General features: G+C 53.8%; 9 protein-coding genes across 9 annotated transcripts; 7 read left to right on the forward strand and 2 right to left on the reverse strand.

Annotated features, from left to right (window-relative positions):
- Positions 1 to 233: 233 nt before the first annotated feature.
- On the forward strand, positions 234 to 1914 carry J4E86_010111 (uncharacterized protein; the record flags this gene model as incomplete). The annotated part of the gene is made up of 3 exons (XM_051450611.1): positions 234 to 384; positions 436 to 1029; positions 1085 to 1914. The coding sequence occupies 3 exons, from the start codon at positions 234 to 236 to the stop codon at positions 1912 to 1914; spliced, it is 1575 nt and encodes a 524-aa protein (XP_051298126.1).
- A 359-nt stretch (positions 1915 to 2273) lies between these two features.
- On the reverse strand, positions 2274 to 3710 carry J4E86_010112 (uncharacterized protein; the record flags this gene model as incomplete). The annotated part of the gene is made up of 2 exons (XM_051450612.1): positions 2274 to 3403; positions 3467 to 3710. The coding sequence occupies 2 exons, from the start codon at positions 3708 to 3710 to the stop codon at positions 2274 to 2276; spliced, it is 1374 nt and encodes a 457-aa protein (XP_051298127.1).
- A 286-nt stretch (positions 3711 to 3996) lies between these two features.
- Positions 3997 to 7846, forward strand: J4E86_010113 (uncharacterized protein; the record flags this gene model as incomplete). Its single annotated transcript, XM_051450613.1, has 4 exons — positions 3997 to 4235; positions 4311 to 4822; positions 4872 to 7621; positions 7676 to 7846. The coding sequence occupies 4 exons, from the start codon at positions 3997 to 3999 to the stop codon at positions 7844 to 7846; spliced, it is 3672 nt and encodes a 1223-aa protein (XP_051298128.1).
- Positions 7847 to 8233: 387 nt separating this feature from the next.
- On the reverse strand, positions 8234 to 11977 carry ACR2 (DNA-directed RNA polymerase I subunit RPA2; the record flags this gene model as incomplete). The annotated part of the gene is made up of 3 exons (XM_051450614.1): positions 8234 to 8706; positions 8763 to 11869; positions 11940 to 11977. 3 exons carry the CDS (start codon positions 11975 to 11977, stop codon positions 8234 to 8236), a joined length of 3618 nt encoding a protein of 1205 aa, XP_051298129.1.
- A 491-nt stretch (positions 11978 to 12468) lies between these two features.
- On the forward strand, positions 12469 to 13552 carry J4E86_010115 (uncharacterized protein; the record flags this gene model as incomplete). Its single annotated transcript, XM_051450615.1, has 6 exons — positions 12469 to 12518; positions 12675 to 12747; positions 12831 to 12850; positions 12976 to 13038; positions 13161 to 13232; positions 13279 to 13552. The coding sequence occupies 6 exons, from the start codon at positions 12469 to 12471 to the stop codon at positions 13550 to 13552; spliced, it is 552 nt and encodes a 183-aa protein (XP_051298130.1).
- A 2710-nt stretch (positions 13553 to 16262) lies between these two features.
- On the forward strand, positions 16263 to 16787 carry J4E86_010116 (uncharacterized protein; the record flags this gene model as incomplete). The annotated part of the gene is made up of 2 exons (XM_051450616.1): positions 16263 to 16390; positions 16478 to 16787. The coding sequence occupies 2 exons, from the start codon at positions 16263 to 16265 to the stop codon at positions 16785 to 16787; spliced, it is 438 nt and encodes a 145-aa protein (XP_051298131.1).
- A 5803-nt stretch (positions 16788 to 22590) lies between these two features.
- Positions 22591 to 23496, forward strand: J4E86_010117 (uncharacterized protein; the record flags this gene model as incomplete). The annotated part of the gene is made up of 1 exon (XM_051450617.1): positions 22591 to 23496. The coding sequence occupies one exon, from the start codon at positions 22591 to 22593 to the stop codon at positions 23494 to 23496; it is 906 nt and encodes a 301-aa protein (XP_051298132.1).
- Positions 23497 to 24563: 1067 nt separating this feature from the next.
- J4E86_010118 (uncharacterized protein) lies at positions 24564 to 25474 on the forward strand (the record flags this gene model as incomplete). Its single annotated transcript, XM_051450618.1, has 3 exons — positions 24564 to 24887; positions 24940 to 25323; positions 25376 to 25474. The coding sequence occupies 3 exons, from the start codon at positions 24564 to 24566 to the stop codon at positions 25472 to 25474; spliced, it is 807 nt and encodes a 268-aa protein (XP_051298133.1).
- Positions 25475 to 26177: 703 nt separating this feature from the next.
- Positions 26178 to 27585, forward strand: J4E86_010119 (uncharacterized protein; the record flags this gene model as incomplete). Its single annotated transcript, XM_051450619.1, has 2 exons — positions 26178 to 26462; positions 26518 to 27585. The coding sequence occupies 2 exons, from the start codon at positions 26178 to 26180 to the stop codon at positions 27583 to 27585; spliced, it is 1353 nt and encodes a 450-aa protein (XP_051298134.1).
- Positions 27586 to 27856: the final 271 nt, after the last annotated feature.

Here is a 27856-nt window from a genome sequence, read left to right on the forward strand (position 1 = left end):
CTATCCCCACACCTGCATTCAGCTTAGCCCGCGCTCCCTCCACAATCCGTTCGCATACTTATTGGGCTGCGCGGCCCAGTGCGGACGAGGTCCGGGGTTGCACTGCGCTGAGAGTCGTGTTCCAAGTCACGAACAAGGTGCCATGGCGCTGGTAGCTGCGTCCACTTCGGAGCTGGAGGTGTACAAATTCTGGGAAATGCCTCTCTGTTTCGAGGCATCAGCGGCTGTCCATCATGGCGCTTCACGACTCCAAGAACCAAGCCAGTGCTCACATTGAGATAGTCGATGCTCATAAGAAAGCTGCCAGACCGGTGGTTGGCACTATCAGATTGTACGACGAGGATGGCATTGTGCTGATCCCAACACCGAGCAGAGATCCCAATGGTAGCTCCAATCCATCAAAACCATCAAGACGAGGATCGCTAACGAAAATAGATCCTCTGAACCTGCCAAAATGGCAAAAGTACATCATCCTGATCATCGTCGGCCTCTACGCTGCAACCGGAAACCTAATGGCCAGCGGCATCACCGCCATCTTACCCATCGTAAAAGCCTCATACGGCGGCGACCCAAAGACCAGCGACCTCGCAACCTGGCCAGCCTTCTACATGGGCGTTGGCAACCTCCTCGCGATCCCTGTAGCCCATGCCATCGGCCGCAGGCCAGTCTATCTCTTGTCGACCATTGTGCTCTCCTTCGGATGTCTCTGGTGCGCCTACAGTGGAAGTCTGGAGTCGCACATCGCAGGCAGAAATGTCATGTCGATTGCTGCCGGCCAAGCTGAAGCGCTGTGCCCGATCATCGTACAGGAGATTTTCTACCTGCACGAGAGGGGCCATGTCATTGCGTGGTTCTGCGCGCTGCAGACGCTTGGTACAGCTGCGCTCATCGTAGCGAGTTCGTATCTCGCGAATGATCTGGGCTGGAGGTGGTGGTATGGTGTATTTGGATGTCTGAGCGGAGCTATTGCAGTCCTCAGCATCATTTTTGTCGCGGAGACTAAGTATGAGCGCACGCTGGAGGCACTGAGTAAGTCCACCTACACCGCAACCCACAGTATCGCATGTATACTTACACACGCCAGACGGCCAAGGCATCGACGAAGACGGCACCCTCGTACCCGTCACAACCAACACCAAGCGCCCCCTCGACACCATCAACTACGCCCCCCGCTCCTTCGTCAAAGACATGCTCCCCTGGAAAGGCCACGCCCACTGGTCCGAAGCCATATCCTGCTGGAAGCAAATGTTCCAAATCATCTGGTTCCCCAACATCCTCTGGCTCATCCTCATCAATTCCGCCGCCCTCGGCATCTACGTCCTCATGTCCGCTCTCTTCGCTGGCGTCCTCGTCCAACCACCTTATCTCTGGAACTTCGATATGCTGGGCTATGTTTTTGCGGGACAGGTCGCGACGGCTGTTGCGGTCCCATTCTTCTGCGGTTACCTGAGTGATTTGATCGTCAAGACGATGAGCAAGAGGAATGATGGCGTGAGTCAGCCGGAATACCGTCTTCTCGCTCTCATCATCCCGTTAGTATCCATCCTCATCTCGACCATCATCTACGGTATGACCGCACAGAATCCCAACAACTGGAGTTGGGCCGGCATCGCCGTCACGCTCAATGTCGAGTACTTCGGTTTCGTCGGTATCGTCGTTTCCAGTTTCGTGTACTGCATGGATGCTTATCCTCAGCGCATCGATGCTGCGCTCGTTCTCATCTGCTCGCTCAGAGGTTTCATTGGCTTTGGAATCTCGTTCGGGTCGATCGCTTTCGTTGAGAAGGCGGGGTATGAGGGTGCGTTCAATATCTGCGGCGGCATTGTGGCCGCACTGATGTTCTTGGGCATCTTTGTTTATCTATTTGGCGAGAAGATCCGCAGTATGACGCAGAAATGCGCTCAGGATGAGTAGTCGACGAATTGGAGGAGGATACAGTCACCTTGGACGTATTAGCGTTCCTGGATCGAACAGTGCTGCTTCTTTGATTATGAGTAATGAGAATGAATCTGCAATTATCCCAATGACATCGCTCTGTGCTTCAGTTAGCAGTCAACCGTGCGGGATCAAGCTGACTCAGATATATCACAATGCACGATCGCTATTGAGCAAAAGTATATTGAACATGCTCTTGACCGTATGGAAGGGTATCGCAATAACTCATTGAGTCGCCGCTCTGTAAATGGCCAAAACTCCTGTACTATGCCCATGCCGTTGTACGCCTTCCATGCTATTACTCATACATCGTCATCGTATAGACGTGATTGATGGCGTTAATTCTCTACAAAGTCCTCTTTCATGTCATCGTCCACCTCATGTTCTTCGTAAGCATCCACAAGGAACGGGTGGTGGAGCGCTTCTTCTGCTGTGATGCGCTTCGCAGGATTGCATTCCAGTAGGCGGTACAAGAACTGGACAGCCTCCTTCTCATCGTCATCCAGCTCCCTCTTGGGTTGTGTCTTGTCGCCTGTGCGGCCTGTGCACCAGAGTATGATCTTCTCCAGACTGTGCCCACCCTCGCTATAGCTGGGTACATTGGTCTCGAATACCTGACCGTGCAGGAGGGCTGTCTCTCGCATCTTCTTTCGTCCGAAGATGGTCGTGATCTCGAGGAGCGCATCGATGTCGTCTGCACTGTGGAAGAAAGGGAACCGCTTTGAGAGCATGGTGAGCAGGATGACACCGACACTCCAGACGTCGATGGAGCAGGTCTGTTGGGTGCACTTGAGGAGTACTTCGGGCGCACGGAAACCACGGGTGCCCGCGCGGTTGGCACGACGGCTGTTTCGTGTATCGTTCTTGGGGTATGCGGAAGCGGTGTGGCCTGCTGACTGTGTCTGCGCGTAGACACTGTGTGATATCCTGTATCGACGGTCTTCCTCCGACATGTGGCAGGCGCAGTTGTGCCAGTCTGTGCCCTCTCGCTCGGCGAGGCCAAAGTCAACAAGGACTCCACGAGACTGCGAGGTATTGTAGAGGAAATTGGTAGGTTTGACGTCGCGGTGAATGATGCCTTTCTTGTGTACGGCTGCGAGTGCAGTGAACAGGCTCTTGAAGTAACAGCGCATGTCGGAAATGCCCATGTCGCGGTAGTAATCGCGGAAGTCACGGTGCTGGTAGTAGGGCAACACAGCGACGACCTGGTCCTGGTGGCGGAAGGCGGTGATGAGCGGACATACTGAATCCGCCTCCCTCAGATCAAACAGTAATTCGAGCTCGTTGAAGATGCGTATCGGACTGCTCGTGACGTAGATCTTCTTGATTGCGACGTAGCGGGGCTTTCTGGCAGGTTGCCTCTTGTGTGCTGGGAGAGATTTAGCCTCCTCGCGCTCGTCGATGTCCCAATCGTTGTTGTACTTGGTGTATTCGAGATCCTCAGCCTTGTAGACGGTGGAGAAGGTTCCTGTGGAAAGTGTGAGTCCAGCTCGCTACCCTGCATATTGCAAGCCAATGATGTCGGACATACCCTCTCCAATGCGGTTAATCAGTCGGAACCGCTTGCTGATTCCGACAAATGTCTCCTCGAAGCGTGCCATATCTTCCTGGACGGAATCTTCGACTTCTTCGTCGCTGCTATCGGCAGTGCGCCCGCTTTCATCGAGCGGATTCATGCTTTCGTCCTGTGTCTCTTCGGCCTGGTCCTCTCCCATGTCGTCCTCATGGACGTCGATTGCCTCTGCATGACGCAGTGAAGTGCGTGCCTTTGCCATGGTGCGCGTGGCCTGTGATGTTGTGTTGAACGATGCGTGAATCTTTCTTCGCGGTATGGCGGCCGACGCGTTGGACCCTGGCTGCCTAGGCCGAAAGGGGAAGACTGATGGCAGACGCTCGGACCACCAACAAACAGCTGCAACGCGCCTTCCTGGGTCGGTGCATGTGCGACGGTTGCGGCCGCATCTTAACTTTCACGGCGCAAACACCCCCACCCTAGCCCCGACGCTCATTTCGTCGCTTCTTGTTTCTGATTTCTGATTTCCCCAAGCGACTCTGATCATCATGGACGCCCGGGTGGATTTTGACATCAATGAGGCGGTTAAGCTGTTCGACAGCGATCCCTCCGCGATACCCACCCCCGAGGCCCCGCAGGCGCTGCAAGACTGCGAAGATGAGCCAGAATCGCTGTCGTCGCCCGGATTGATCAACAGCGAGCTGAATCCTGTGGTTGATGCCGTGGCGGAGAGTCCAGATGCGATTACTCGCAGCTCTGTGTTTGACACGCTGCAGTTTCTCTTGAAGTGCGTCCCCGCATATCCAAAGGATGCAAAACAATATGACACGGAACCTAATTCTAAACTGTTCCGACTATCTAGGCACTCGTCGCAAATACCGCCAGCCATCCTCAGCAAGATCCTCGACCTCATCTCCTCGGCGCTGTCCACGCAAACCGACATCATCCACGCCGACCTCGAAGCCGAAGACCAAGATGCGATACCACACCACAAGAACCTGCTGGAGATGTACGGCTTCCTTCTCCGATGGACCATCTCCGCCGTCGAGACCAGAGCGCTGGAGAAGTCTGCTTCCGCACCAGCAGCGCGGGGGCGGGGTAAGGCCACAAAGACGAAAGCGGGAGGCGGCAAAGACGTCGTCTGGGATGCCTCAGCGCAACTAGAGACGGCTCTCGACCGCATGAGCAAGGTGCTGAGGCTCAAGCTGGGCCGAATCTTCGTTACCACCTCGGAGCGAGATACCTTCATCGGCCTCTTCACCAAGCCAGTATACCACATCCTCGAGAACGAGGCAAGAGTCAAGAGCAACGCCATACGGAGTCACTGCTTCAGGGTTCTGTGCTTTGCCGTCAAGTCTCACGGACATGCATACAGTAGGTAGAAGAGGACTTCGACAAGTGACTATGCTAATACCCATGGCAGCTGCTCAGACGTCCATCAACCAGAGCTTGACATACTTCGAGCATCTGGCAGAGCCCATGGCCGAATTCCTCTTCACACTAGCCGACGCTTTCGACTACCCACAGCTTACCGAAGACGTGTTGAAGGACATCAGCAGCAAAGAATTCAGTTCTACCGATCTGAAGGGGCCAAAGTCCATCTCGACCTTTCTTACCAAGATCTCCGAACTCACGCCGCATCTTGTCATTCGTCAAATGACGTTGCTCGCCAATTTACTGGACAGCGAGTCATATACCCTCCGTTGCGCTCTGATTGAGGTGTGCGGAAACTTGATCATCATGCTTAGCAAGCTGAGCCAGGACGACCGCAGCGAGCAACACAAGCAACAAATTCGCATCTTCTTCGACGTACTACAGGACCGCTTCCTGGACATCAACCCCTACTGCCGTGCTCGAGTGATGCAAGTCTACATCAAACTCTTGGATCTAGAGCAGAAATACCCCAAGCGCAGGCAGAAGGTCGCCGAACTCGCTGCACGTAGTCTGGAAGACAAGAGCAGTAATGTACGTCGTAACGCAGTCAAGCTGCTCGCGAAGCTCATCTCAACCCATCCTTTCACTACCTTTGATGGTGGATTGCTATCGACCAAGGATTGGGAACAGAGGTTGGCCGATGTCGACGCTCAGATCGACGCCTTACAACCCCCGGAAGAGCTACGCGAGCGTGCCCCTGGTGAACAGACTGTAGACGAGACTCTATTGCAAGACGCAACTCAGGCCGATAACGATGAAGCACCCCAACATCCATCCGAGATGTCCGAGGAAGAGAGAGCTGCTGTAATTGCAAAGGCACAGAGAGACGCTGCGACCGCGCAAGAACTGGAAAAGTTCCAGGCAGTACGCAAGTATCTGATGGAAGCGCTCAAATTCATCGAAGTGCTCAACGACGCTGCTGAGGTGGTCACTCAATTACTGTCGTCCAAGAACAAGAGCGAAGTTATCGAGGCCATGGACTTCTTTGTGACAATCGACGCATACAAGATCGCGAATGCGAAGCTCGGTATCCGGAGGATGTTGCGTCTTATTTGGACCAAGGGCAACAGCGACGAAGGCAAGGGTGTTCAGACGCATCTGTTGGAGTGCTATAAGGGCCTCTTCTTCGACGCGCCACCTGGCTTTGATGCCAATGCAATTGCTAACTACATCTCGAAGAACATGATCAGTCTGACATTTGGCACAACCCCCGCTGAACTCACATCACTCGAGCAGCTCCTCAGCACCATGATGAAGCAGGGGCTAGTCAACGCGTTGGTTATTCAGAAGCTTTGGCAAATATATGGATACCAGAAGAAAGACATTTCCAAGAACCAGCGCCGTGGAGCAATCATCGTTCTGGGTATGCTCGCACTCTCGGCTCCACAGATCATTGTCGAGGAGGTGGAAGTATGTCTGCGCATTGGTCTCGGGGAGCTCGGCCGACGCGATTTGGGTCTGGCTCGATACACCTGTATAGCTCTGCGCCGCATGAGTCCACCACCTGGAAGGCAGGCCTCGAACGACAAGCCAGTACAGACCGTCAAGCTTCCAAACGATCACGCAGTTCTTGTCAGACTGGCCGCCATCACAGAGATGCCATCCGATAGCAAGGAATGGTTTGGCGTTGCAGAACAAGCCATCAGTGCTATATACGTCCTCTCAAAACATCCCGACGTTTTGTGCTCCGAGATCATCCGCAAAGTCACAAAGCGTGTGTTTGCGGGACAAGCGAAAGCTGAGTCACGGCCGACGTCTAGTTCCAGTGCTGCGGAACCAATGGAGGTCGATCAGGGAGATGAGGAGATGCCCGACGCGCCTGCGGTTGAGGAACCACAACAAAAGAAACAGAATTCGGCGCTTGCATTATCGCAGCTGCTTTTCGTTGTCGGTCACATTGCCATAAAACAAATCGTCCACTTGGAGCTTTGTGAGCTTGAGTTCAAGCGCCGCAAGGCTGAGAAAGATAAGATGGCACCGACACCTAGGAAATCCATGTCTTCGTCCGGACCCACACCGCTCAAGAAGGGGCGGAAGCGGGGCTCGACCAAAGAACCAACGCCAGCGCCTGAAGAAGACGATCTAGAGCTCATGGCGGGAACGAACGAAGATGACTTCACAGAAGCCATTGCACACGTTCGTGAACGTGAACTTCTATATGGTCCACAGTCTCTCCTCGCAAACTTCGGACCACTCGTAGCAGACATTTGCGCCAACAACACGTCGTATAACCACCCAACGCTACAAGCACAAGCTGCACTGTGCTTAGCCAAGCTCATGTGTGTCAGCTCAGAGTACTGCGAGACCAACCTCGGTCTGTTACTCACCATCCTCGAACGAAGCCAGGACGCCGTTGTGCGCAGTAACCTTGTCGTCGCACTCGGCGACATGGCCGTATGCTTCAACCATCTCATCGACGAGAACACCGACTTCCTTTACCGCCGTCTGAACGACGGCGACCCAAGCGTCAAGCGCACATGTCTCATGACCCTAACCTTCCTGATTCTAGCCGGCCAAGTCAAGGTCAAGGGCCAGCTAGGCGAAATGGCCAAGTGTCTCGAAGACAGCGACAAGAAGATTGCAGACATGGCACGCATGTTCTTCACCGAGCTGTCCACCAAGGACAACGCTGTGTACAACCAGTTCATCGACATGTTTAGTGTACTCAGCGCCGATTCTGGACTGAGCGAGGATGCTCTGAAGAGGATCGTCAAGTTCCTGGCTGGGTTTATCGAAAAGGTACGTTTGAACCATCTGACCGCGTTGATGCACTTTATGCTTACTTTGATTCAGGACAAACATGCCAAACAGCTGGCAGCGAAGCTCGCGTCCAGGCTACCGAGAGCGGAGAGCGAGAGGCAGTGGAACGATGTCGCGTATGCATTGAACCAGCTTCAGCACAAGGACGAGGATATTCAGAAAATGGTCTCGGATGGTTTTAAGGTTGTGCAAGCGAATGCTTAAGCTGGCGTCTTCGTCTTTCACCTTTCTTGTTCGAGTCGAATTGTTTATGACTGTATGAAAGCGATGATACCCTGGGTTGGGTTGCGTTGGATCGGGGGGTGGTAGATAAGCTTTGGCGTTTGGAATTACATGGGATATTTATGCAAGTTTTATATCACCGCAACGACGATAAAGTAACACATAAAGCGTATTGTTTGAATCCATGCGACACACTCTACACTACTACTAATCCATCTCGTGCACCAAGAACGCCCGTAGATGCTGCTAAAAAGCCAACTTTTGGACCAACACATCATAAAAACCACAGTATACGCCGATGAAAATGCGTAAAAACAAACGTCCTCTCGTGTCGTTGATCCTTCTCATACCCCACTAATGTTCCTTCCTTTACGGACCGACATTGAACTTCAGCCTCACACCCATACTAGCCAGCTCAATGTCCAAAAACTTGAGCACACCCGGCACCGCCACGACCGCCACATCCTCACCACCACTATACCGCATGCCCTGCGCATCCATCCACAAATCGGCTTTACTGCTATTCGCATCCGCCAGCACCGCACACCGCCTACACCTAATCGTGAGATCCTTGCCGCTCCTATCCTTCTTACGGCCGTACTCAGCAACGGTAGGTGTAGTGCTGAGGAAAGAGCCGCAAGTACGGCATATGGAAGCTTTCGTGTAGTCGGAACAGTTCATCAAGCGGTCTTGCAGCAGGAAGGCTGTGCCGTGGGCAAGCAGGGAGTCGCGCTCCATTTCTCCGACACGGATACCACCGCCCTTGCTGCGTCCTTTGATGGGTTGGCCGGTTGTGGAGACGACGGGGCCGGTGGTTCTGGCTTGGAACTTATCGTTTACCACTGCGGGGTGTTGTTAGTAGATGGGGGTGAGATGGTATGAAGGGGGAGATGCTTACTGTGACGGAGACGTTGGTAGTAGACCACACCGATGTAGATGTCTGCGTGCAATTCTTGGCCTGTGATGCCAGAGTACATGGGCTCGTTGCCGTAGTAGTTGTAGCCTGCTTTTTTAAGCTGGTGCCCGAAGTAGTCGACGGCTGTGTTCTGCTCGTCGAAGCGGAAGGGCGTTGAGTCTTGGGCCATGCCGTGGAGCGCACCGGACTTTCCGGCTAGCGACTCGACGAACATACCGATTGTCATACGCGAGGGGAAGGCGTGGGGGTTGATGATGACGTCGGGTTGCATACCGCTCTCGGAGAAGGGCATGTCTGGTGTAGGGAACTTTTGACTGACGACACCCTTTTGTCCGTGACGGGAGGAGAACTTGTCACCGACGACGGGAGAACGGGGAATGCGCAGTTTTATGCTGAGCTTTTGGCAGGGTTGCGTTCCGTCTTCGGCTCCGATGATGCGGACTTCTTCCACGAAGGCGAGTTCATCGTCCTTGTATTTGAAGAACTGTGTCTGGCCGTCGCGATTAACGTACTCGCCGGTAGCTGCGTCATATGAAACGATGTGCCATGCGGCGATAACGTCGCCGTGACGCAGCATAGTGCCAACGCGTGGAAGACCATCTTCGTCGAGGGTCTCCTTGGATGCGGCCTTGACCAAGCCTTCAGGGGCAAAGCCGAACAACTTGGTCACTGACCTTGCTGCTCGGCTCTTGCGGTTGCCTTCCTCGAGGTCGCAGATCTTCGTCTTGTATACAGTTCCGTGACCAAAACCGCGCTCGTGCGATGATTTGTTCAAGATCATAGCGTCGTCCATGTCGTATCCGGTGTAGGAGATGACAGCAACGACGGCGTTCATTCCGTTGGGAAAGTTGTCCATGCCGTATTCGTTGTGTAACGGGGCCCTCGCGATCGGAGTTTGACCGGTTTGTAGGCGGTAGGTCTTGTTGTCGGTTCGGTATGCTGTAGCAGTTCCTGGTGTACCCATCGACTGTTTACCCATCTGACACTGGTACATGTTACGCGGCGATTGGTTGAAATCCGAGAAAGGCGTTTGGTTGGCGATGATACTGAAGATGTTCGTTGGATCAAACTCAACATGCGTCGAGTCGCCAGAAACGATCTCGGCATCCGTGCAGGCGATGGACATGTAGGGTTGCTCAAACGGTCCTACGTAGTCGAGCTTGCCGAGAGGCAGGTACTTGACAGGTCGGTACATTCGCGAACTTTGTGAGAAGAGGTAGACACCGGGGTATTGACCGCCGTTAGATCCAGGAATGAAACCAATCTCCATCTCTAATGGCACGTTGTGCGAGCCTTCGACCTTCCAGTAACGGAGCGTATCGGCGATGGTCTTGGCCTGCTTGGGCGAGCAGAAGCCTAGGACACGACCGTCCAGTTGTACAACCACACTCGCTTCGAGAGAGGCGGCTGACTTGCTCGATACGCCTAGTTGTGCAACAAGGTTGGGAATCGTCGAGACATCGACGTTGGAAGTCGCGATCTTACACTTGTGCGCGAAATGGTTGAGAAGTCCACAGGGCGATCCATCAGGAGTATGTACAGGGCACATGAATCCCCACGCCTCAGGAAGTAGCTTTCGAACAGTTGTTGTCTTCAGTTGTGCGAAGAAGGCACCTCGATGCACCATCCTAAAATGTGAAATGAAACGAGGGAAGTTCAGTTTCTCAGCGACCACGACGTATCCAGAAGTTTGCTGCAGATCCAGACCCGTTGGACTGACAAGATTACCAGTACTGAGGAAGTATTCCAAAGCTTGTCCAAGGTTCATGTTTGTCCGTCGGAGGATCTTGGAGTTCCAGTCCTTGGTGAAGTCCTGGGATGTGAAAGGCTTGTACTCGTTCTTCCTTCCCCACTCCCTTAGCACAAGTTGGAAGCTGTTGAGCCACTCTTCTAGCTTCTCTTTCAAGATCATGCCGTAGAGTTGTCCGCCTAGTAGGATCTCTTGGAACTGCACAGCATCGGGGTTGTCGACAGCGCAGTCGCCTTCGACCAAAGCGTAGAGTTTCCTGGTCATGAAGAGAAGCATCCTGAATTTGTCGGCATCCTGAGCTGGTGTGACGTTGACGCAGCCTAGATGGGGTAATACGATCTTGCGGAGGAATTCCGTACCGGCCTCCTCGTCGGCGACGTCGGCGGGCAGACCAAGCACGATCTTGAACTTTCCACCCAGATATGCCCGTGTCTTCGCTTTGGTATGTAGCCCGTAGACCTTGTATGTGCGGAGTAGCAGCTCTACTCGGTCGGTGACGAACTGCTTCTCTTCAAGACCTTCGGAACCGGCTGCACCGACCAGACCCTCGAAAATTTCGCGGTCATTCGTCTCGACCAGAGCCTTCATCACCATGACGATGGGAACCAGGTATTCTGACTTGCGCCATGAGAAACGGAAGTTGACGTTGCCGTCGCTGAGGTAGTGCAGGGCGTTCGTTTGCGAGGTCTGGTCGGGTCGCATCGATCTGAGCGTGATACCGAACTGGGTGTAACCGGGGCCACGGTTGGTGAAGGCGCCACGCTTGATGGCCATGGGGTAGTTGCGACGGTTGACCTGGAGGAGACGGATAATCTTCTCGATGCCGTTGACGATAAAGTACCCACCCAGCTCGTCGGACTCTTCTTTCGCCTTGACCAACTGCGCTGGCGACATGCCTTCGAGCTGGCAGCGGTTCGATCTCAGCATGACGGGTATGCCGCCGAGATCCACGACGTCCTCGTTCCAGTCTCCGTTGTTGACCCTCCACTCCAGTCGTGCGCGCATCTTGCCGCGGTATGACGCATGTCGTTCGCGGGCCTCGGCGGGATAGATGTTGCGGTTCTTGAGCGCGACCTTGTTCGAAGGCGGCAGGACGGGCTTGTCAAGGAAGACTTCTGATATGCGCAGGTAGAGACGGTTCCTCTGGCCTGCGTCTTCGGGCGCGGCGTATGGGTCGCCGTCGACGAAGATCTTGGTGCCGATGTCTTTTATGCCCTGGTCGAGTTGGCCGCCGCGGGTGAAGATGGTGTTGAACGAGTTGATGTGGGGGTCGACGGCAGCGGCGAGCATAGGGTATGCCGTCTTGTCCTTGGGGGGATTTCGGAACAGGTCATGCCGCCTGAGGGTATCAAACTGCGCATGTTAGCCTAGCATAGTTGTGTCGAGAGTGCTCTCTTGCCTTGGTCGACCATTCCTGAGGGCTGTCGGCCCGTGCGGCAGGCGCCATGATTCCGTATGCGGCTTTTACGGTGAATAGATAATTAGGGCGCAATCTGTAGCGGCATGCGCAGTATAGTATTAAAGAATGTGAGGTCGCAAGTGCAGCGCGACTGAAGATGCGACGCTGCGCTCGAACTTTTTTACTAGACTAGTCCGATCCATGGATGGGCCCCCCCCTGCTAGCGCGCTGGCCAAAGTCACACGCCGCGGCGGCTCCATCACTCTGCTGCAGCGTGAACCACTCCGGGCTTTCCTTAGGGCGGCACAGCTCTGCTCTCTACTTCCTCACGGCATTGCCTGCGCTCTTTGCCCCCCGACGCATCTCAGGAGACGTTGTCCATTTGCCTGTTGCTGTTGCTAAGACTACGGCGATCGCGCCTACTACATGCCCCGCAGCAAGGATCAAGGTTCCCAGACTTCCCTCCATCGCCCGTACATCACCACTCCTCCCGACCAGACGACAACTCCACCGAGTCAGCCCCTGCCCTGACGACGGCCATGGCGAACCTCTTCCGCCGCATCTACGACTGGCTGCTCCGCCTGTTCTGGTATGCCTACCTGTCCTTTTCTACTGACCCCAATGCCCACCTGGCTGCCTGATGCGCCATTTGATACTCTCCCAACTGCTCAGCTTCCGCCCAAGAAAAAGCAAACTCACCGGCGACGATAACATGGCGCTCCTGCTAACCTGCGATACCATCCAGGGCGACTGAGATGGACATTACCATGATCGGGTTGCAAAACGCTGGCAAGACTTCGCTGTTGAGAGTTCTGGCGGTGAGTATCTTCCTGATGCGGAAAGACCCTCCTGCGTCAACATCATCAACTTTGATGACTGCGAGCTGACCCATCTGTTCTAGGGAGGAGAGTTTACTGTCGAGTAGGTCTACATCCGTCCCGAGTTGCGCAAGCCGGCGGCGACGTTGTTTCATCCGTGTCCCGATGCTACTGCTTTGCGCAACCTCGGGCGCCATCGTAGTCGGGCCCTGCGCTGACTGGCTCTAGCTCCATCCCGACGGTTGGCTTCAATATGAAGCGTGTCCAGAAAGGTCATGTAACCTTGAAGTGGTGAGTGCCCTCCATCTTCTCCCTGGTCACGCATGTCCGGCTCTTGCAGCGCCAAGCCCAGCCTTGCGGGGTGCAGCGCAATCTACTAGCCTCGAGGCGCACCTGCTGACCAGCGGCAACAGTTGGGATCTCGGAGGCCAACCTAGGTTCCGTTCCATGTGGGAGCGGTACTGCCGCGGTGTGAACGCTATCGTGTACGTCTCCTCTCATGTGTTGGTGGGGTGTCGCTTATCGTCATAGGTTCATCGTCGACTCCGCTGACAAGGAGGCTCTACCCGTCGCTGGCGAGGAACTGAAGCTCCTACTAGAGAAGCCTGCGCTGGAGGGCATTCCTCTTCTCGTCTTGGGCAACAAGTCCGACTTGCCCAACAAGCTTTCCGTCGACGAGCTGATCGAGGCGCTCGACCTCAAATCAGTGTCGCACCGGGAAGTGAGCTGCTACGGCATCAGCGCAAAGGAGGAAACCAACCTCGATGCCGTTCTCCAGTGGTTGATTGCCCGAGCCAGCAAGTGAGGTATTATGTTGTTCGTATTCGGTCGACGTAACGTGACCGCGACGGTCAGGTGCCGCTCGCAACGCATTCGACTGGGTTTGGTGTTTTCGCAACTTCACGACGCCGACGTGCCTACGTTCTTACGAATAACGGTCGTCAGCTTTACATGACATCTTTAATGATTCTTACGACTTGATGGAAGAAAAGACGGGCAGATCGCTCTGCAGGCTAGCGATGGCCATTCCAGTTCCCCAGCTCGACACATTTACTTCTTCTCATATCATTATGACGGCGACTGCCCCTTCCTCATCCTGTATCATCCTCTTTGTTTCGATTTCCAGCGAAGACGTAGCGGCTAAGAAAAGACGGAAGATTTTGGTCCAGGTATGATTGACATGTAAAGTTGCGCGCGCTCCGTCTCTTGTTCGGCTCCATGAGGAGTGACCTGAGTTGGAGCGATATAATGGTAACCTCGTCTCTGTCATGTGTCGCCCAATGCTGTCTCCGTGCTCGTGACTATCGCATGCGTCGTGTGCAGGTGCGCGGCATCTGGTTTGGTATTGACAAATCGTTTGGACGAATGTTTGTCGAGGGTTCCAGCGCAATTGCGTGCGCAAATTCGTGGTGACTCCTCTCTCCAGCGGCCTGGCCTTCCAAATCCCGTGTTGCACGCAGCTCAATGACTCCGGTACATGGTAGCGCCGCGGAAGCAGCACCTCGCGCCAAACATTGCAACGAAAAGAACGAACAAGTCCGGAGGGGAAGGAAGAGAGGATCAATGCACCGAAAGCAAAGAAGAGAACAAACAACTAAATTATTCGCACAACTCACGCACCGCGCTGGCAGAAAAACGGGGTGGGACCCAAGCAAAATCCATGGCCATGAACAATTGAACAACTCATCCTGCATTAGCGCCTCCCAGGGAATCTTGAGCAGAGCCCGTCTGATTGGTCAGACGGCGGCGACAGCAATGCGAACCCTTGTCGCAGAGCTGGGAGTGGAATGGCAGGATGGATTGGCAGCCGATGAGCTGGAGGGGTGCACGGGGAAGTGGGTGGGATGTTGCGATGGGGATGGGGATGGTATGGGTTGAGGGTTTGTGGCGTTGGGGACGGTGGGTGTGGCGCTGAGGGTGAGGGGTGGGGTTAGGGTTGATGGGGTTGAGGTACAGTACTTGATGCTACATCTGTGAGGGAGTTTGCACGGAACGCCAATTGTGAGAGGATTGCGTTGCGAAGCATTACATGTTGAAGCATCCGGCAAGATGTAATGTGGTTGTTGATAGTTAATTCTGTCTGGAAGACTCACGCGGCATCATCATCACAGAAGACACAAGTCGCAAAGGTTCTAGTTAGACAGCTTTGGTGATACAAAGAACACACCACCCTCGAGTACATCCCACAAGTACCGTACAAGACGCGCAATGCACCCATCTCACGATGTCAACGGCTGAGCGACCACGCAACGGAAAATCTCATGCGCACTGCTGACCCGAGCAAAGGGCAATGTCTCGGAACCTCTGGAACCAAGAAGAGGCTGAAATGCGTACCCTTGGCGCAGACTCGACACAACATTGCGAAAGCAACAGGCGCAGCAGCTCTCGTGATGATCAAGAACCACCGTCGGCCGACTAAACTCCCTCCAAAGTCTTACCCTACTAATCAAAATCCATCCTCACACCATGCGCAGCACGACATTTCGCCGCACAATCCTCCCATCTCATCTTCTCGAACAAGCTAGAACCCGGGTAGGCCGTCATCCATCTCCACTGCGCCTCCTCACCCACAATCAGCAGTACACGAGTACCAAAAAGCCTCTCTAAGCTACCCAATAAGCCCAAAGCACGCATCGTAATCGTCACCAACTTGGCCCTCTCGTCTCCGCTTTACCCGTTTAAAGCCTAGACTGCGGGCGCCGTGCCATACTCCGGGCAGCGTTCTTGGCTTAATTGTGGCTGAGCACCAACGCGCAAAGACACATCATGTCCGTGTTGAGCGGATATCGTCATAAGCAGTCAGCCAGAACCCTGTTGCTGCGCATCATTCCATCCCATCTCCGTCGCATCTTTCTGAACTTCTATTATTTCGAAAATTTGAAACAATCGTCGCATATCGCTACAACACACAGAATTGAATATCCATCATGGTAGACCTAGAGATCGCGCATCCCCACCACACTCCCTACCGTACGCGACAGTACTACGGGCCAGATTACGGCGACAGGTACGTTTCCATTCTATGCGCTCATGCGCTCGTCATCGTCATCCTCCATCTCTCCTTGTCCATCATTCGCTGCAAAGTGGCTGTGCGACACACTTTAGCTGTGCAAGCGGCGCAGTTAGTCGAAGAATTTTTCTGGGGAAAAAGGCACGCTTGGTGGATCAACGGATCGGCTTGGTCCTGGCTTGCGCGTTGGTGCAGATGGAGTGTTTGCGACAGACGACGTCACAACGTCACTGCGCCCAGCCTGGCGCCCGCATCACTCGGCATCTGCGTACTGCTAGATGGCCTGCCTTGTGTGTGGCCCTTGCCACGGGTTTTTTCTTGGACTTAATACGCTGCTTTCGTTCTTTTGTCTTTTGTTCTTCAACCACTTGAACGTGTCACACTTTCATCACTCCACTTTTTGCGCTTTCGTACCAAGTACACTCGCGCATCACACTACTGTCAATTGATCGAGAGATACTGGCGACGCGACACACAAACACACGAATATCGCTTCTAACACGCCATGGCTAGGACGTGCTATAGCAACAGCCGGGGCTACTACCGCTGCAACTCAGCATGGAATAACTGGGTTCGCTGGGTCGTCCTCGTAGTCGTCGTCTTGGGCTTCCTCCTCCTCTTCGTGCTATGCTCGTAAGTACCCCATCCATCCATCTATCCACATCCCCTCCCTCCCCCATCACTACCTCCCTACCAACACACCACTAACAACCCACCCAGCTGCCTAACCGCCCGTCGCCGCCGCAAAGCCGGCCGCCAGCCCTTCTACGGCACAGGCTGGGCCGCGCGCCCCGGCAACAACAATGCCTACGGCCAAAACACCACAGCCCCCTACTACAACAATCAACACAACCCCGCGCCGCCTTACTCCGCCGCTACCACCAATAACAACAACGGAGGTTACTACGGCGGCGGAGGCGCAAACCAGGGCTACTACGGTCAGCAAAACGGCGTCGAGCTGCAGAGTCCGCAGCCGACGTATGGAGGCGGGTATGCGCCGCCGCCGGGGCCGCCGCCGGCTAAGGTTTAGGGAGATGAGGAGATGGGAGATGGTAGGGAGATGAGGAGATTGAGATGGGCTCGATAAATTGAGTCGAGCTTGAAAGGCGTTACGGATACCGTGAGGCTTGACTCGCGTTACGACTTGAGATGAACTCGCGAGGAGGGAATAGGATGGTTTCCTTCATTGAATCACACGCTTGATACCTCTTTTACGCTTAATGCTATTAGTTCTTCTTCTGTTGTTCATGTGGAAGTTGTAATCTACCAGTATACGGAATACTAAGACTTCCTACACCCCAGACTGCTCAGGATGCCTGTTCGTGCACACGTGTTGCTCATTATAAGATTAACGCATGAACAATGCAGCTAGCCCAGTACGAATTTCCATCATCACATTGTGGTCGCGGGTGTTCAAGGATAAAAGCTGCATGTATTCATTCCATCGATTCACGTTGCATCCGCCTCCCATTTTCAATACTCTGCGTAGTTCCGTCCAACTGAACTCACATGCAACACCAGACATTCGTAAAAAGAGTATATGAACACGCTAAGCATACACCTTTTCAAACGATCCTGCAATGCTACCTATTCTCCAAGCCCTGATCTCTCACTTCCAACCAATTTAACCCACCAACCTCAAACCACTAGCCGGCGCACCGATCTGTGTGATGCCGTCGATCCTGCACACTGTGCCCTTGTACCTGGCGTGGTACTTGGCACCGCTGTATGGGCTGGTGACAGAAGGCATGCCGCTGTAGATGGGTGTGAAGCTAGCCGCGCAAATATCGAAGTCGGCGAATTGGTCAAAGTCAATCTCGATGACGTCGCTGGGGTTTCTCTCGGCGACCGTCTTGACACGGTTAGCTTGCTCCTTCATCTTGGCGTTGCCGGTGCGGTCGAGCAAAGCGTTGGCAAAGTTCAGCGCCGTGTTGAGCTGCTTGTTCTTGTGGGCAAACATCATGGCTGCTGAGAGAGGGATCGAGTTGTGGGGACCCTCAAGGTCTGGGACAGTGAAGTAGGCAGAGAGTTCGAGGGCGCGCTTCTTGTCCGCGTCGGAGAGGGCGGAGATGTCGGTAGCGCCGTTGAGCAGTTTGCGGCGCTCCAATTCGATAGACATAGCAAGAATGTATTGCGTCGCCGTGTTGATTGCCTTCTTAGCCTACATTAATGTTAGTGTGCGTTGGCTGGATATATATCTGTAAAACTTACATCAGAAAACTCAGCTTGGGATGAGACGACGTTGACCATGATAAGCTGCAATAGGCTCTTAAGGACTGCGACACCCTCCTCCAATTTGTTCTTTTGCAAGAACTGCTTGCCAGCGGTCAAGTCTGCCGATAATGACGACTCCAGATCGCGTGGGATGATGGGCAGGATCTTGCGCGAATCGGTCTCGTCTACTGTTCTCCGTACGTAGTTGACCAGCGAAGGCATGTTTGGTGTCGCTGGCAAATAAGTTCGCGTGGCTTGGTAGATCTCCTGGAAGCGCTCTTCGAGAGGAGCGAAATTGACAGCACCAACCTGTCGGTTCAGTAACTGCATGGCAGTATCGAACGATCCTGCAGCAATGTGATCCGCCGCCAAGGGTGAGTTGCGTGCCCAGAAATCAGCTTCGCTGCTTCCTGCACCAGCATCAGCACCCTCAACCTCGACGAAGTCGTCGTCTGCCTCCACATCGCCATCGTCACCCATGTCCCAGCCACCGATATCGTCGTCCTCGCCGCCTCCGAGCTCAGCAGCCGCACGGGTAGGCTCGGCGTCGCCCATAAGATCCTCGTCGCCAAAGCCGTTTGCTGTTGGCTCGTCGGAACCAATGCCTTCTACTTCGCCCTGGAGAGCCTTTTCAAATACAGTCGAAGAAGCTGCGCGTGTTGGCCAGTTGGCTTTGTGAGTAGGCACGATAGGCTTGGCAGGCGCCGAAGGAGCACCTATTGAAGGGAGGTTGATCTGCTCCTCCGATACACCGGCAGCTTCCAGTATCGACTGTGCCTGTTCGTCGAGACCTTGTGCCTTGGCAGTGGCATATGCCAGGGGGTATAGATCAAGCTCCTGGAACATCTCTATCCGGTTTTGTACGTCTCCCAAATAGAGCGCGTTCTGGAACCGTGCCGTCATGTCACCGCGGTGTTCTGCGATCTTAGCCATGCGCTTCAACTTGTCCTGATCTCCGGTAGTGAGGTATAGGAATGATAGCTTGTCGAAGTTGCGCAGCTTCTGGTAGGTCATCTCTACGGTCTGGTGGTTACCGTGTGCTAGAGCTTCGGTGCTCAGCCGTTGCCAGAGCTTTGGTCGGTCAAGCTGCTTGGCCATCTCGACTGCAACCTCTAGATTGCCGCACTCAATAGCAAGCTCGAAACGTGTCTGAGGATCTTGCACGAATTGAAGGGCAATTTCGGGATAGCCCTTCTTCTGGAGGTAGGAGATGATGCTCTGTCCAACCAAACTTGAAGTCTTTATGATGTTGAGCATCTCGTCGTAGTTGCGCTTGACCAGGGCGAGCTTGAATCGATATTCGGTGGGGTCGATTTGAAGAATCTTGGGCTTCGCAGCACGGTCCAGGCAGTATACGTTGCGACCCTTGACTCTCACAAGGTATACTGTTTGCTCCAGCGTACGTACAATACCATTGTCCCCGTTCATCAAACTATACTTGATGTGGTTCAGCGTGGAGTAGAGAAGGACACCAGTGTCGTCGAAGATTGCACTCTTGATCCGGATAGTCTCGTGCAGAGTGCTGACTTGCTCCAGGTTCTTGTTCGCAATAGTGACATTGTGTTTGCTCAGTAATGCGACGTGCAGTCCATCTGATGACCAGACAACGTACTTGACGCCGTTGACAGAGAGCTCAGCGAGGTTCTTCTTGGCCTGAATGTCGTAGAGAACAACGGAAGTAGGGGTGATCAAGAGCAGGTTACCGGTGCCGCCAAAGTAGATGTCGGTGGTTCCGTGCGGGGGCTTGATGGTCTTGGTAGTGGAGTTGCTGAGATCCTTGATGTCGATCTGTTGGTTAGACTGGTTGAAGACCGCAAATCGATTCCTAGCCACGAATACAGCCGAGCTACCAGATCCGCGCTTGGTGTCGGTCGGTTCTACCGCTCCTGAAGCGTCGCGCGGAAGGCTGATCAGCTCATATGTTCCGCTGTCGGCCGGAGATGTGACCAAGATTGAGCGTTCGGCAGGGTTGTAGGACAGTGTTCGTGGGGGTACCCAGGCGCTTCCCAGCTTCTTGAGAGACAGCATCGATGGGGACTCGATGTTCTTCTGGAAGTCGTAAGACCGGACGTGCTTCTCCTTGGTGATGTAGAAGAGGTTGTTCTGGTAAACCGCGGACGCAGGTCGCTCACGTTCCAGCTTGAACACCATCACACCGTTGTCGTGACCGGCAGCGAACAGGTTGATCTCAGGATGGGCTGCAATGACCCAGAAGCGGTCGTTTTCGCGCTTGAAGGACTGAACAGATGTACGCCTGTTGAGATCCCATACGCGAATCGTCTTGTCTTCTCCAACGGACAGAATCAAGTCCTGGTGTGGGTGGAACAGACACGCAGACGCGTTCTGGAAGTGTCCTCGGCAGGTGTCAACCTCCCATGCCTTTGTTTCTGACATCCTCCACAGCTTGACGAGGCGATCATCACCAGCGGAGACGATCAGCGGGAGCGTTGGGTGGAATGCGACCCAGTTGACACCTCGGTCGTGACCTTCAAGAACGAACTTGACAACCGCGTCCGTATTGCCGAACATATCCGCCTGGTTCTGGTTCGCGCGTGCCATCTGGTCCTCGAATGACATAGCTTGTGGTGCCGAGTGCTTCTTCCTGAGCCCAGAGATATCCCAAACACGAACCGACTGATCGAGCGAGGCGGAAACGATGAGGTCTTCCTTCGGGTGGAATTGCGCGCACATGGTGTAGTGGTTATGACCGGTCATAGTACATACTTCGGAGGGTTAGGTGTGTCTTTGCGAGAGATTGCGACGGACTTACTCAGTGATCCTATGGACGTTAGTTGTGTACCAAACAGCAATGGAGGATGTCACTTACGGTTCTGCCAATTCCATATACGAATGGTCTCTGGTTTGTGTTAGCGATTGCACATCCAACTCATAGCATGCGCTTACGGTCGTCGGAACTACTCAATATCCATGGCAGCTCGTGGTGGAAGAAGACGGTCCGGACGTAGTCCAAATGGCCGTTCAATGTGAAGAGACATCGCCGAGTCTGGTATGACCAGACCTTGATCTTGTAGTCGTCGCCACCAGACACGAATCTGTGCAGTCTCAGTATGTTGCTGACCCTCCCAAGTTGTCTCCGGAATGCTCACAATGGCTGGGTCTTGTGGAAGTCAACGCCGCGGACCGGCCCGTCGTGTTCTTCGAAGCGATCTATAAGAGTACCCATGCGGTAGTCCCATAGTTGGATAGTCGACGAGTGTAGCGACACAAGGATCCATGGCCTGGAAGCGGTCAGAGGGGAAGGGAGCCGCGCGGTGTAGGAATGAGCTACCTCTTGGGGTGAAAGGCAATGCCTTTGGCACGCGAAGACTTGGACTCAAACTGCCCGGAATTAGCTAGCTACACGGTCGCACAGATGAGAGCTGCTTGCCTTGGTCAACATCGAGGGAGAGGAGGCCATGGCGGAATTGGGGACGAAGCCGCAGCTTCACTGTCGTCTAGAGTGGCCTCAATGCAAGAGACAGCAGGCGCGAAGAGACACGGGTATAAGGTAAGGAGAAAGAAACACGGTGTTGACTATTATCTTTGGTATTGCTGCCTGCGTGAGCTGCTCTTGCTAATGTTCGACATGCCACGCAACATTCGGATTAACCGCCTAACCGTCCTGGTCTCTAGCGCGCTTTCCCCACCAAGGTCACGTGAGATCTGCCAGACATCGCCTCAACTCTGTCTGAAGCGCTCGGGGCCTGTTTCAATATCAAGCGAACCTCGAGTTCCCACACTAGTTGCCGTAAGGCAGAGCCTCACTTCCTGACGCTGCCTCATCTCAATTTCGCCGCCGCTGCGTGGCTCGGCTCCCCTGGTCTGGCGTCCTGCAACGATGCCCCGCAGAACTCACCAATGCGACTCCGTGTGCCAGCTGGCATCGTAGTGCCAACCCTACCTACCCGCCCTGTGCAGGACAATTTTGCTCGCTGACCTCATTGGGCATCCATCCTGTCTGACGCAAGGTAGATTGCCCGAGTCTCTGTTGCGACTAATCGTTCGCAAACACGCAGCATCGGAGTCATGGAGGAAACCGATGCTGCGCATGCAAAGGGCAGCAATGCTGCAGACCCGCTCCGTGGCCGGCCAGCTCATCGCTGAAACGCAGGTGATAATTGGCGACAGCCCGCACACATTTCTGTCTCTGCAGGGAATTCATACCTCCTCCAGTACTCTTCTTCCCCTTTAACGTTCCCATTCGATCACCACAGACGCATCGCATCCGAGCTGACCTGCACTTTGTGGCTGTTACCGATCTGCGAGCTACGCTACCTGCATTGCTGCCTATAGTACTCCAATTCTACCTGCACGATAAGCCAAGGCGTTGCAGGGTTCGACTTGTCAAAACTCTCCACCTCTCCGCTCGAGCTCGCCGCTCAGATATCCCAGTAAAACACTCCCGGGCCACCTCCAGAATGATACAGTCGACGCAACTCCTCTTCCGTATTTCAAAGATCAGACACGCCTGTCGGACTTTGATCCCTTAAGAAGTCAGCACAAATACCTGAAAACATCATCGATACGTACGCGATCGCAATTGGCTGCAAGCAAGCCTGACGCAACTTTCCCCGTCAAATCACCACGACACCCTCCTGGCCATGGCAACACACCACGAAATGCCAGCCGCTGCGCTCAACGGCCATCCGCAATCACCACCCATGACGCCTACTCCTCATACCATTAGTCGCTTCCCGCCACCAAAATTCCAAACCTCTCCAATACATCGGCGCGTAAGCAACTTCATCCAGACGCCTCCACTGGAGTACATTGAACCGATCGGACACGACCATCACTTCAGCTTCACACGCCCGCAATCGTGCCCGGCATCCTCGCGTATGTCGTCAGAGTCCGACAGAGCTTATCCGGCAACAACGTTGGAGGGATCCGAATATGAGACCGACTCTGAAGAGGATTGCGAATCGGATCAAGAAAGTGAACAAGAAGAGGAGATACCGATGCGTCGGGTAGAGAAAGCCCAATTCGTACTCGAAGAACTGGACAGCGATCCAGGCTACGACTGTGACGTAGAGGTAGTACGACCAGACCATTGCGAAGATGCAAAGAGCGAAAGGAGCGGAACAAAGGCAGCAATCCTCGCCAGAATGAACGAGTTGCAACTCGAAGAAGACACTTCAGAAGACGAGGAAAGAGAGCGCATTTACCTGAAGAAGAAGAAACGATGGAGCGCAGGCATCTTCAAGCGCAGCCACAGTCAGAGCGTGGAAGGAGACAGCAGTTACTCCGACGATGACCCTCTCGATGACAGGGACCAGAACGCCCGCCGACTGCGACGCCGCGTGCGAGGGCCTAGACGAGGCTCGCTCATCTTCGAAGACCGTGGCTTTTCGAACACGAATAATATTGCGGAGGTCGAGGAGCCCGACGAAGGAAGGGTGCTACACTCCAAGGGACCGCCATCCATCCCTAGTGATGACGCCTTTACTCTAGACGAACTGCCGTTCTGGGGAGGCCACAACATGATGGACATGGAGTTTGAGTCTGACCAGGTGTCAGAATTATGATTGACGAATCTTAGAGGCCACTACCATGACCTTACGGCTGTTTTCTTAGCTCATTGCGTTCACGAGCGACACGCTTGCTGTCGATTGTTGGATTTAGCGTAGCGTACTATTTTCTGAATGCATCTGTTTTTACCTGCACATTGCTCAGCACCCGCCAGACCGTGAGACGTGATCTAGATGCACATTTGAAATTCACCTGCGTCTAGGCTCTGGCTTTGTTGCAGTTTGTTCTTAGAGACGCGTTGGTCTCGCGAGTCAGTGCGGGCTAAACTTAGCCATCCTTAGGTAAACAGAAGGCCCACCTGCCCAGGCGTCAACGGCGGAAGCTGACGGCCACTTGCACGCGACCAACTCCACTCACCACCAGCTGTTAGGCAACACGCATTCTCAAAGGACGCGGATGCTCGCCCTTCCGTTCTCTGCGCCGAGTCGAATGACCTCAGTCACACAAAACGCAGCTCATCTCGCGCGAGACTACCCCAAGGCTAGCCTAACTATAGACGTTCACCGGTAGATTGCACACGCATCATCAACCCTCCGCACGGTCAAGTTTTCTAGCCGTTTCATCTTCATCAGCGCAAGCGTCAAGAAGTAATTTCCATCCTTTGTCCCATCTATTTCGTGCAAGCGACGCCGTGACGCCGAAATACACCGCCCCCACAAGATCCACGCCCCATCAGCGCTCCCGCTGTAAGGCTGACGGACCGCCAGACATAGTCGCACCGACTTGAGAATCCTAGCCAATGATTATTCTTGACCCCAGGATGTCTAAGCATATCGCATCCCTCGCTGAAGAAAGTACACAATTAGTCGGCAAGCGTCAACACCGTACTGTACAGCCCTCCGGAATCGTGACTTCCGTCCAGGACAGCTGATAGGTGCTGGTAAGACGGATGAGAACAATGGAGGTATAAGTAAAGCAGCGTAGAACACCCACTTGGAGAATCATCTCCTTACAACACAACCAAGAAACTCATACTACCATCTCCATCTTTTCCTCTTTTACTTTCCAACATCTCCTTGTTTCTTTACTGTCTATCCAAGCCTTCGCTTCTTAATCAGTAATCATGTTCACCATCACCAACATCGTCGTTGCTTCGCTTGCTCTTGGTGCTGTTCAGGCACTCCCTCAGCATATCCATGCGAGACAGGACAATGCTACTTCCACTCCTGCCGCCCCGGCAGCACCTGTTTCGACGCCTGACATCTTCGACGACCTCCTCACTGCTCCTACAGCCATCAAGCGTTTCCAAAGGCTTTTGACTGTGGGAGAAGGCCCTGAAGGTCCTGAGCTCCTGAAGGGAGACGACCTCCGCAAGGCGACCGTCTTCACTTTCGACAGGAATGCGAAGCCTGCTCCTGGCGCAGAGGGTGGCGTTGCCGTTGCAGCCGTAAGTCTTTCATTCCCTCAAGCGACAAACCTTATACTAATCCCCTCCCCAGAACATCGGAAACTTCCCCATCCTAACCGGTCTCGGCATCTCCACCACCGTCGGTTTCCTCGAGCCCTGCGGCATCAACACCCCCCACGTCCACCCACGCGCCACCGAGATGCTCACCCTCGTCGAAGGCGAGAAGATGGAATTCGGTTTCGTCCTAGAAAACGCCCTCGTCGGACCCAAGCAGAACCCAGAAGTCGCAGGGTACCTCAACGCCTTCGAAGCTACAGTCTTCCCTCAAGGCTCCATCCACTACCAGTTCAACAACAACTGCAAGCCAGCGACTTTTGTGGCGGCGCTCAACTCCGAGGACCCTGGTACGAGCCAGATTGCGCAGAACTTCTTTGCGCTTAACTCGGAGGTTGTGGATGCTACGCTTGGTTTCCCGGTAGGTTATCTTTGTTAGAATGGTGTGGAGGTTATGCTAACGTGTTTTGAAGGGTCAAATCAACAGCAAGAACATTGACGAGTTCGGTGCCTCGCTTCCTGCCAACCTTGCCCGTGATGCTAGAGCCTGCATGGCTAAGTGTGGACAGTAAACATACTGGGGAAGTCACAACACGTTGAGAGAGACTCGGGAGGTTGTACTATGACGGGACGACATGTTTGAATGCAGCATACATAGCGACGGCGCGATTCAGATTCTTTAAGCGATTGGTGGGCATTAGTTATTGGTTTTACTTCTTTGTGGATTTACCTTGGATTTGTCTGTTATTTAGCTATACACTCCTTATACAAGCGAATAGAAAACACTTGTTTACTAGAGCTGACTTTTGCTATGTGTGAGTGTTTATCGCGTTTACGCGCCTGAAGCCTCGGTCAGCTTTGCCAGACGTTCAGCTCTATGAGAACGGGTCATGACGACAGACCAAGCTCTGAGAAGCAGCTGATGGTGCTATTGAAGAAAATGTAAATAAGGACAAATTGGTGTCTGTAAACAAATGGTAAATAGTCTCGCGCTTCCTCAAAAGAAGGTGTGGACAGCCACACATGTGGCACAGCAACTGGACCCTGGAAATGTTATTTTGGTGACTGTTCCCGGCCCCGCAACGACTCATCCAGTTGGGCGCAGGGCGCAAGACACACCAACAACTCACCCGCTTCGACTGAGCTTGATAAAAACAGCCCCTAATAGCTGTTCTTGCTCACTCCACCTTTCTACACACCACTTCATTACTCTCCTTTCGGTCTCGAGTCAATTGGCACACCAGCTGCCCCTCGTACCCCACCACGGCCGACACAATGGCAGACCCCGCGGCAATCCAGCAGGAGATCGCGGACATTGAGAAGAAAATCGAAGAAGCGCAGACACAACTCAAGGATGCAAAGTCAAGATTACAAAAAGCCCAGGCGGCTTCGTTCGTCAACCCCGGCGCGAACATGTCCGAGGAAGAGAAGATGGCGCTCATCAAGGTCAACCTGGCGGAGGTCTTGAACCCAGAAATCATGGATGAGGCGCTGAAGAAGCAGGGACACTTGAAGGTTTACTGGGGTACTGCGACAACAGGACGGCCACATTGCGGTTACGTATGTTGACATCGCGAGAGACGGTCGCGTGCACTGCTAACGATATATGCTGTAGTTCGTACCTATCCTTAAGCTCGCGCAATTCCTTGCTGCAGGCTGCCACGTCAAGATCCTGCTCGCAGACATCCACGGCTTCCTCGACAACCTAAAAGCGCCCATCGAGCTCGTCAAGTTCCGCGCGGAATACTACCGCTACACCATCACCGCGCTACTCAAGGCTGTCAAAGTGCCAATCGACAAGCTAGAGTTCGTGCTGGGATCGAGCTATGAGTTGAACTCGGACTACACCATGGACTTGCTGAGGCTAGCAAGTATAACAAGTGAAGCAGCAGCAAAGAAGGCCGGCGCAGAAGTCGTCAAGCAAACCGAGAACGCGCCTTTGAGCGGCCTCATCTACCCACTGATGCAAGCCCTCGACGAGCAGTACCTCGACGTAGACGTCCAATTCGGAGGCGTAGACCAACGCAAGATCTTCGCTCTCGCAAAAGACGTACTCCCCAAGATCGGCTACAAAGAGCGCGCCCACTTAATGAACCCCATGGTTCCCGGTCTGCAAGGAGGAAAGATGAGCTCGTCCGACCCAGACTCTAAGATCGACGTACTAGACGACGCAGACGTCGTTAAGCGCAAGCTCAAGAAAGCGCACGCGGCGCCCAAGATCGTCGAAGAAAACGGCGTCCTCAGCTTCGTCGAATACGTGCTCCTGCCCGCCAGCCACCTCAACTACGGCGAGCCCAAATTCGTCGTAAAGCGGCGCGACGCCGAACCCCTCACCTACACCGATATCAAGAAGATGCAAGAAGACTACGCAGCCGACATTCTCACACCCCAGGATCTCAAGCCCGCGGTTACGGAGGCGCTCAACGCGCTTCTTGAGCCTGTGCAGAAGGAGTTCCAGGGCAACCAGCAGTGGAAGGATATCGAGCAGAAGGCTTACCCGCCGCCGCCGGTGGTCAAGAAGGAGAAGAAGGTTAAGAATAAGGGGACTTTTCATCCGAAGCAGAGGAATGTGGAGGCTAAGCCTGATGGGCATGTTGAGGGTGAGGATAAGGACAAGGTTGATGTTGGGACTGAGGGCGGGGAGAAGGCTATTGAGGGGCTGAGTTTGGAGGAGAAGAAGTAGATAGGTTGGATGGAGGTGTTTAGTGATACCGTGTAGACGAGCATACTAGTTGCATCCGTCGATGCATATGCCTACAACACTCTGTTTAGTAGTGTCTGTGAGGATTACATACTGTGGTTGGTACAAATATCTCGTCCTCCATGGAGCCTAGAGAGGGCTACCGTGGTATTCCACATCCAACAGCTATGAGTCTTCCTGTTATTCCACAGTCGCCAGTCTAAAGACTGCCAACTTCGCACTTTTCCCCATCCCAGTGATTGTCTCTCCAAGC

Source organism: Alternaria arbusti (assembly GCF_024043155.1).
Source record: "Alternaria arbusti strain BMP 1465 chromosome Unknown scaffold_20, whole genome shotgun sequence".
Lineage (NCBI taxonomy): Eukaryota > Fungi > Ascomycota > Dothideomycetes > Pleosporales > Pleosporaceae > Alternaria > Alternaria arbusti.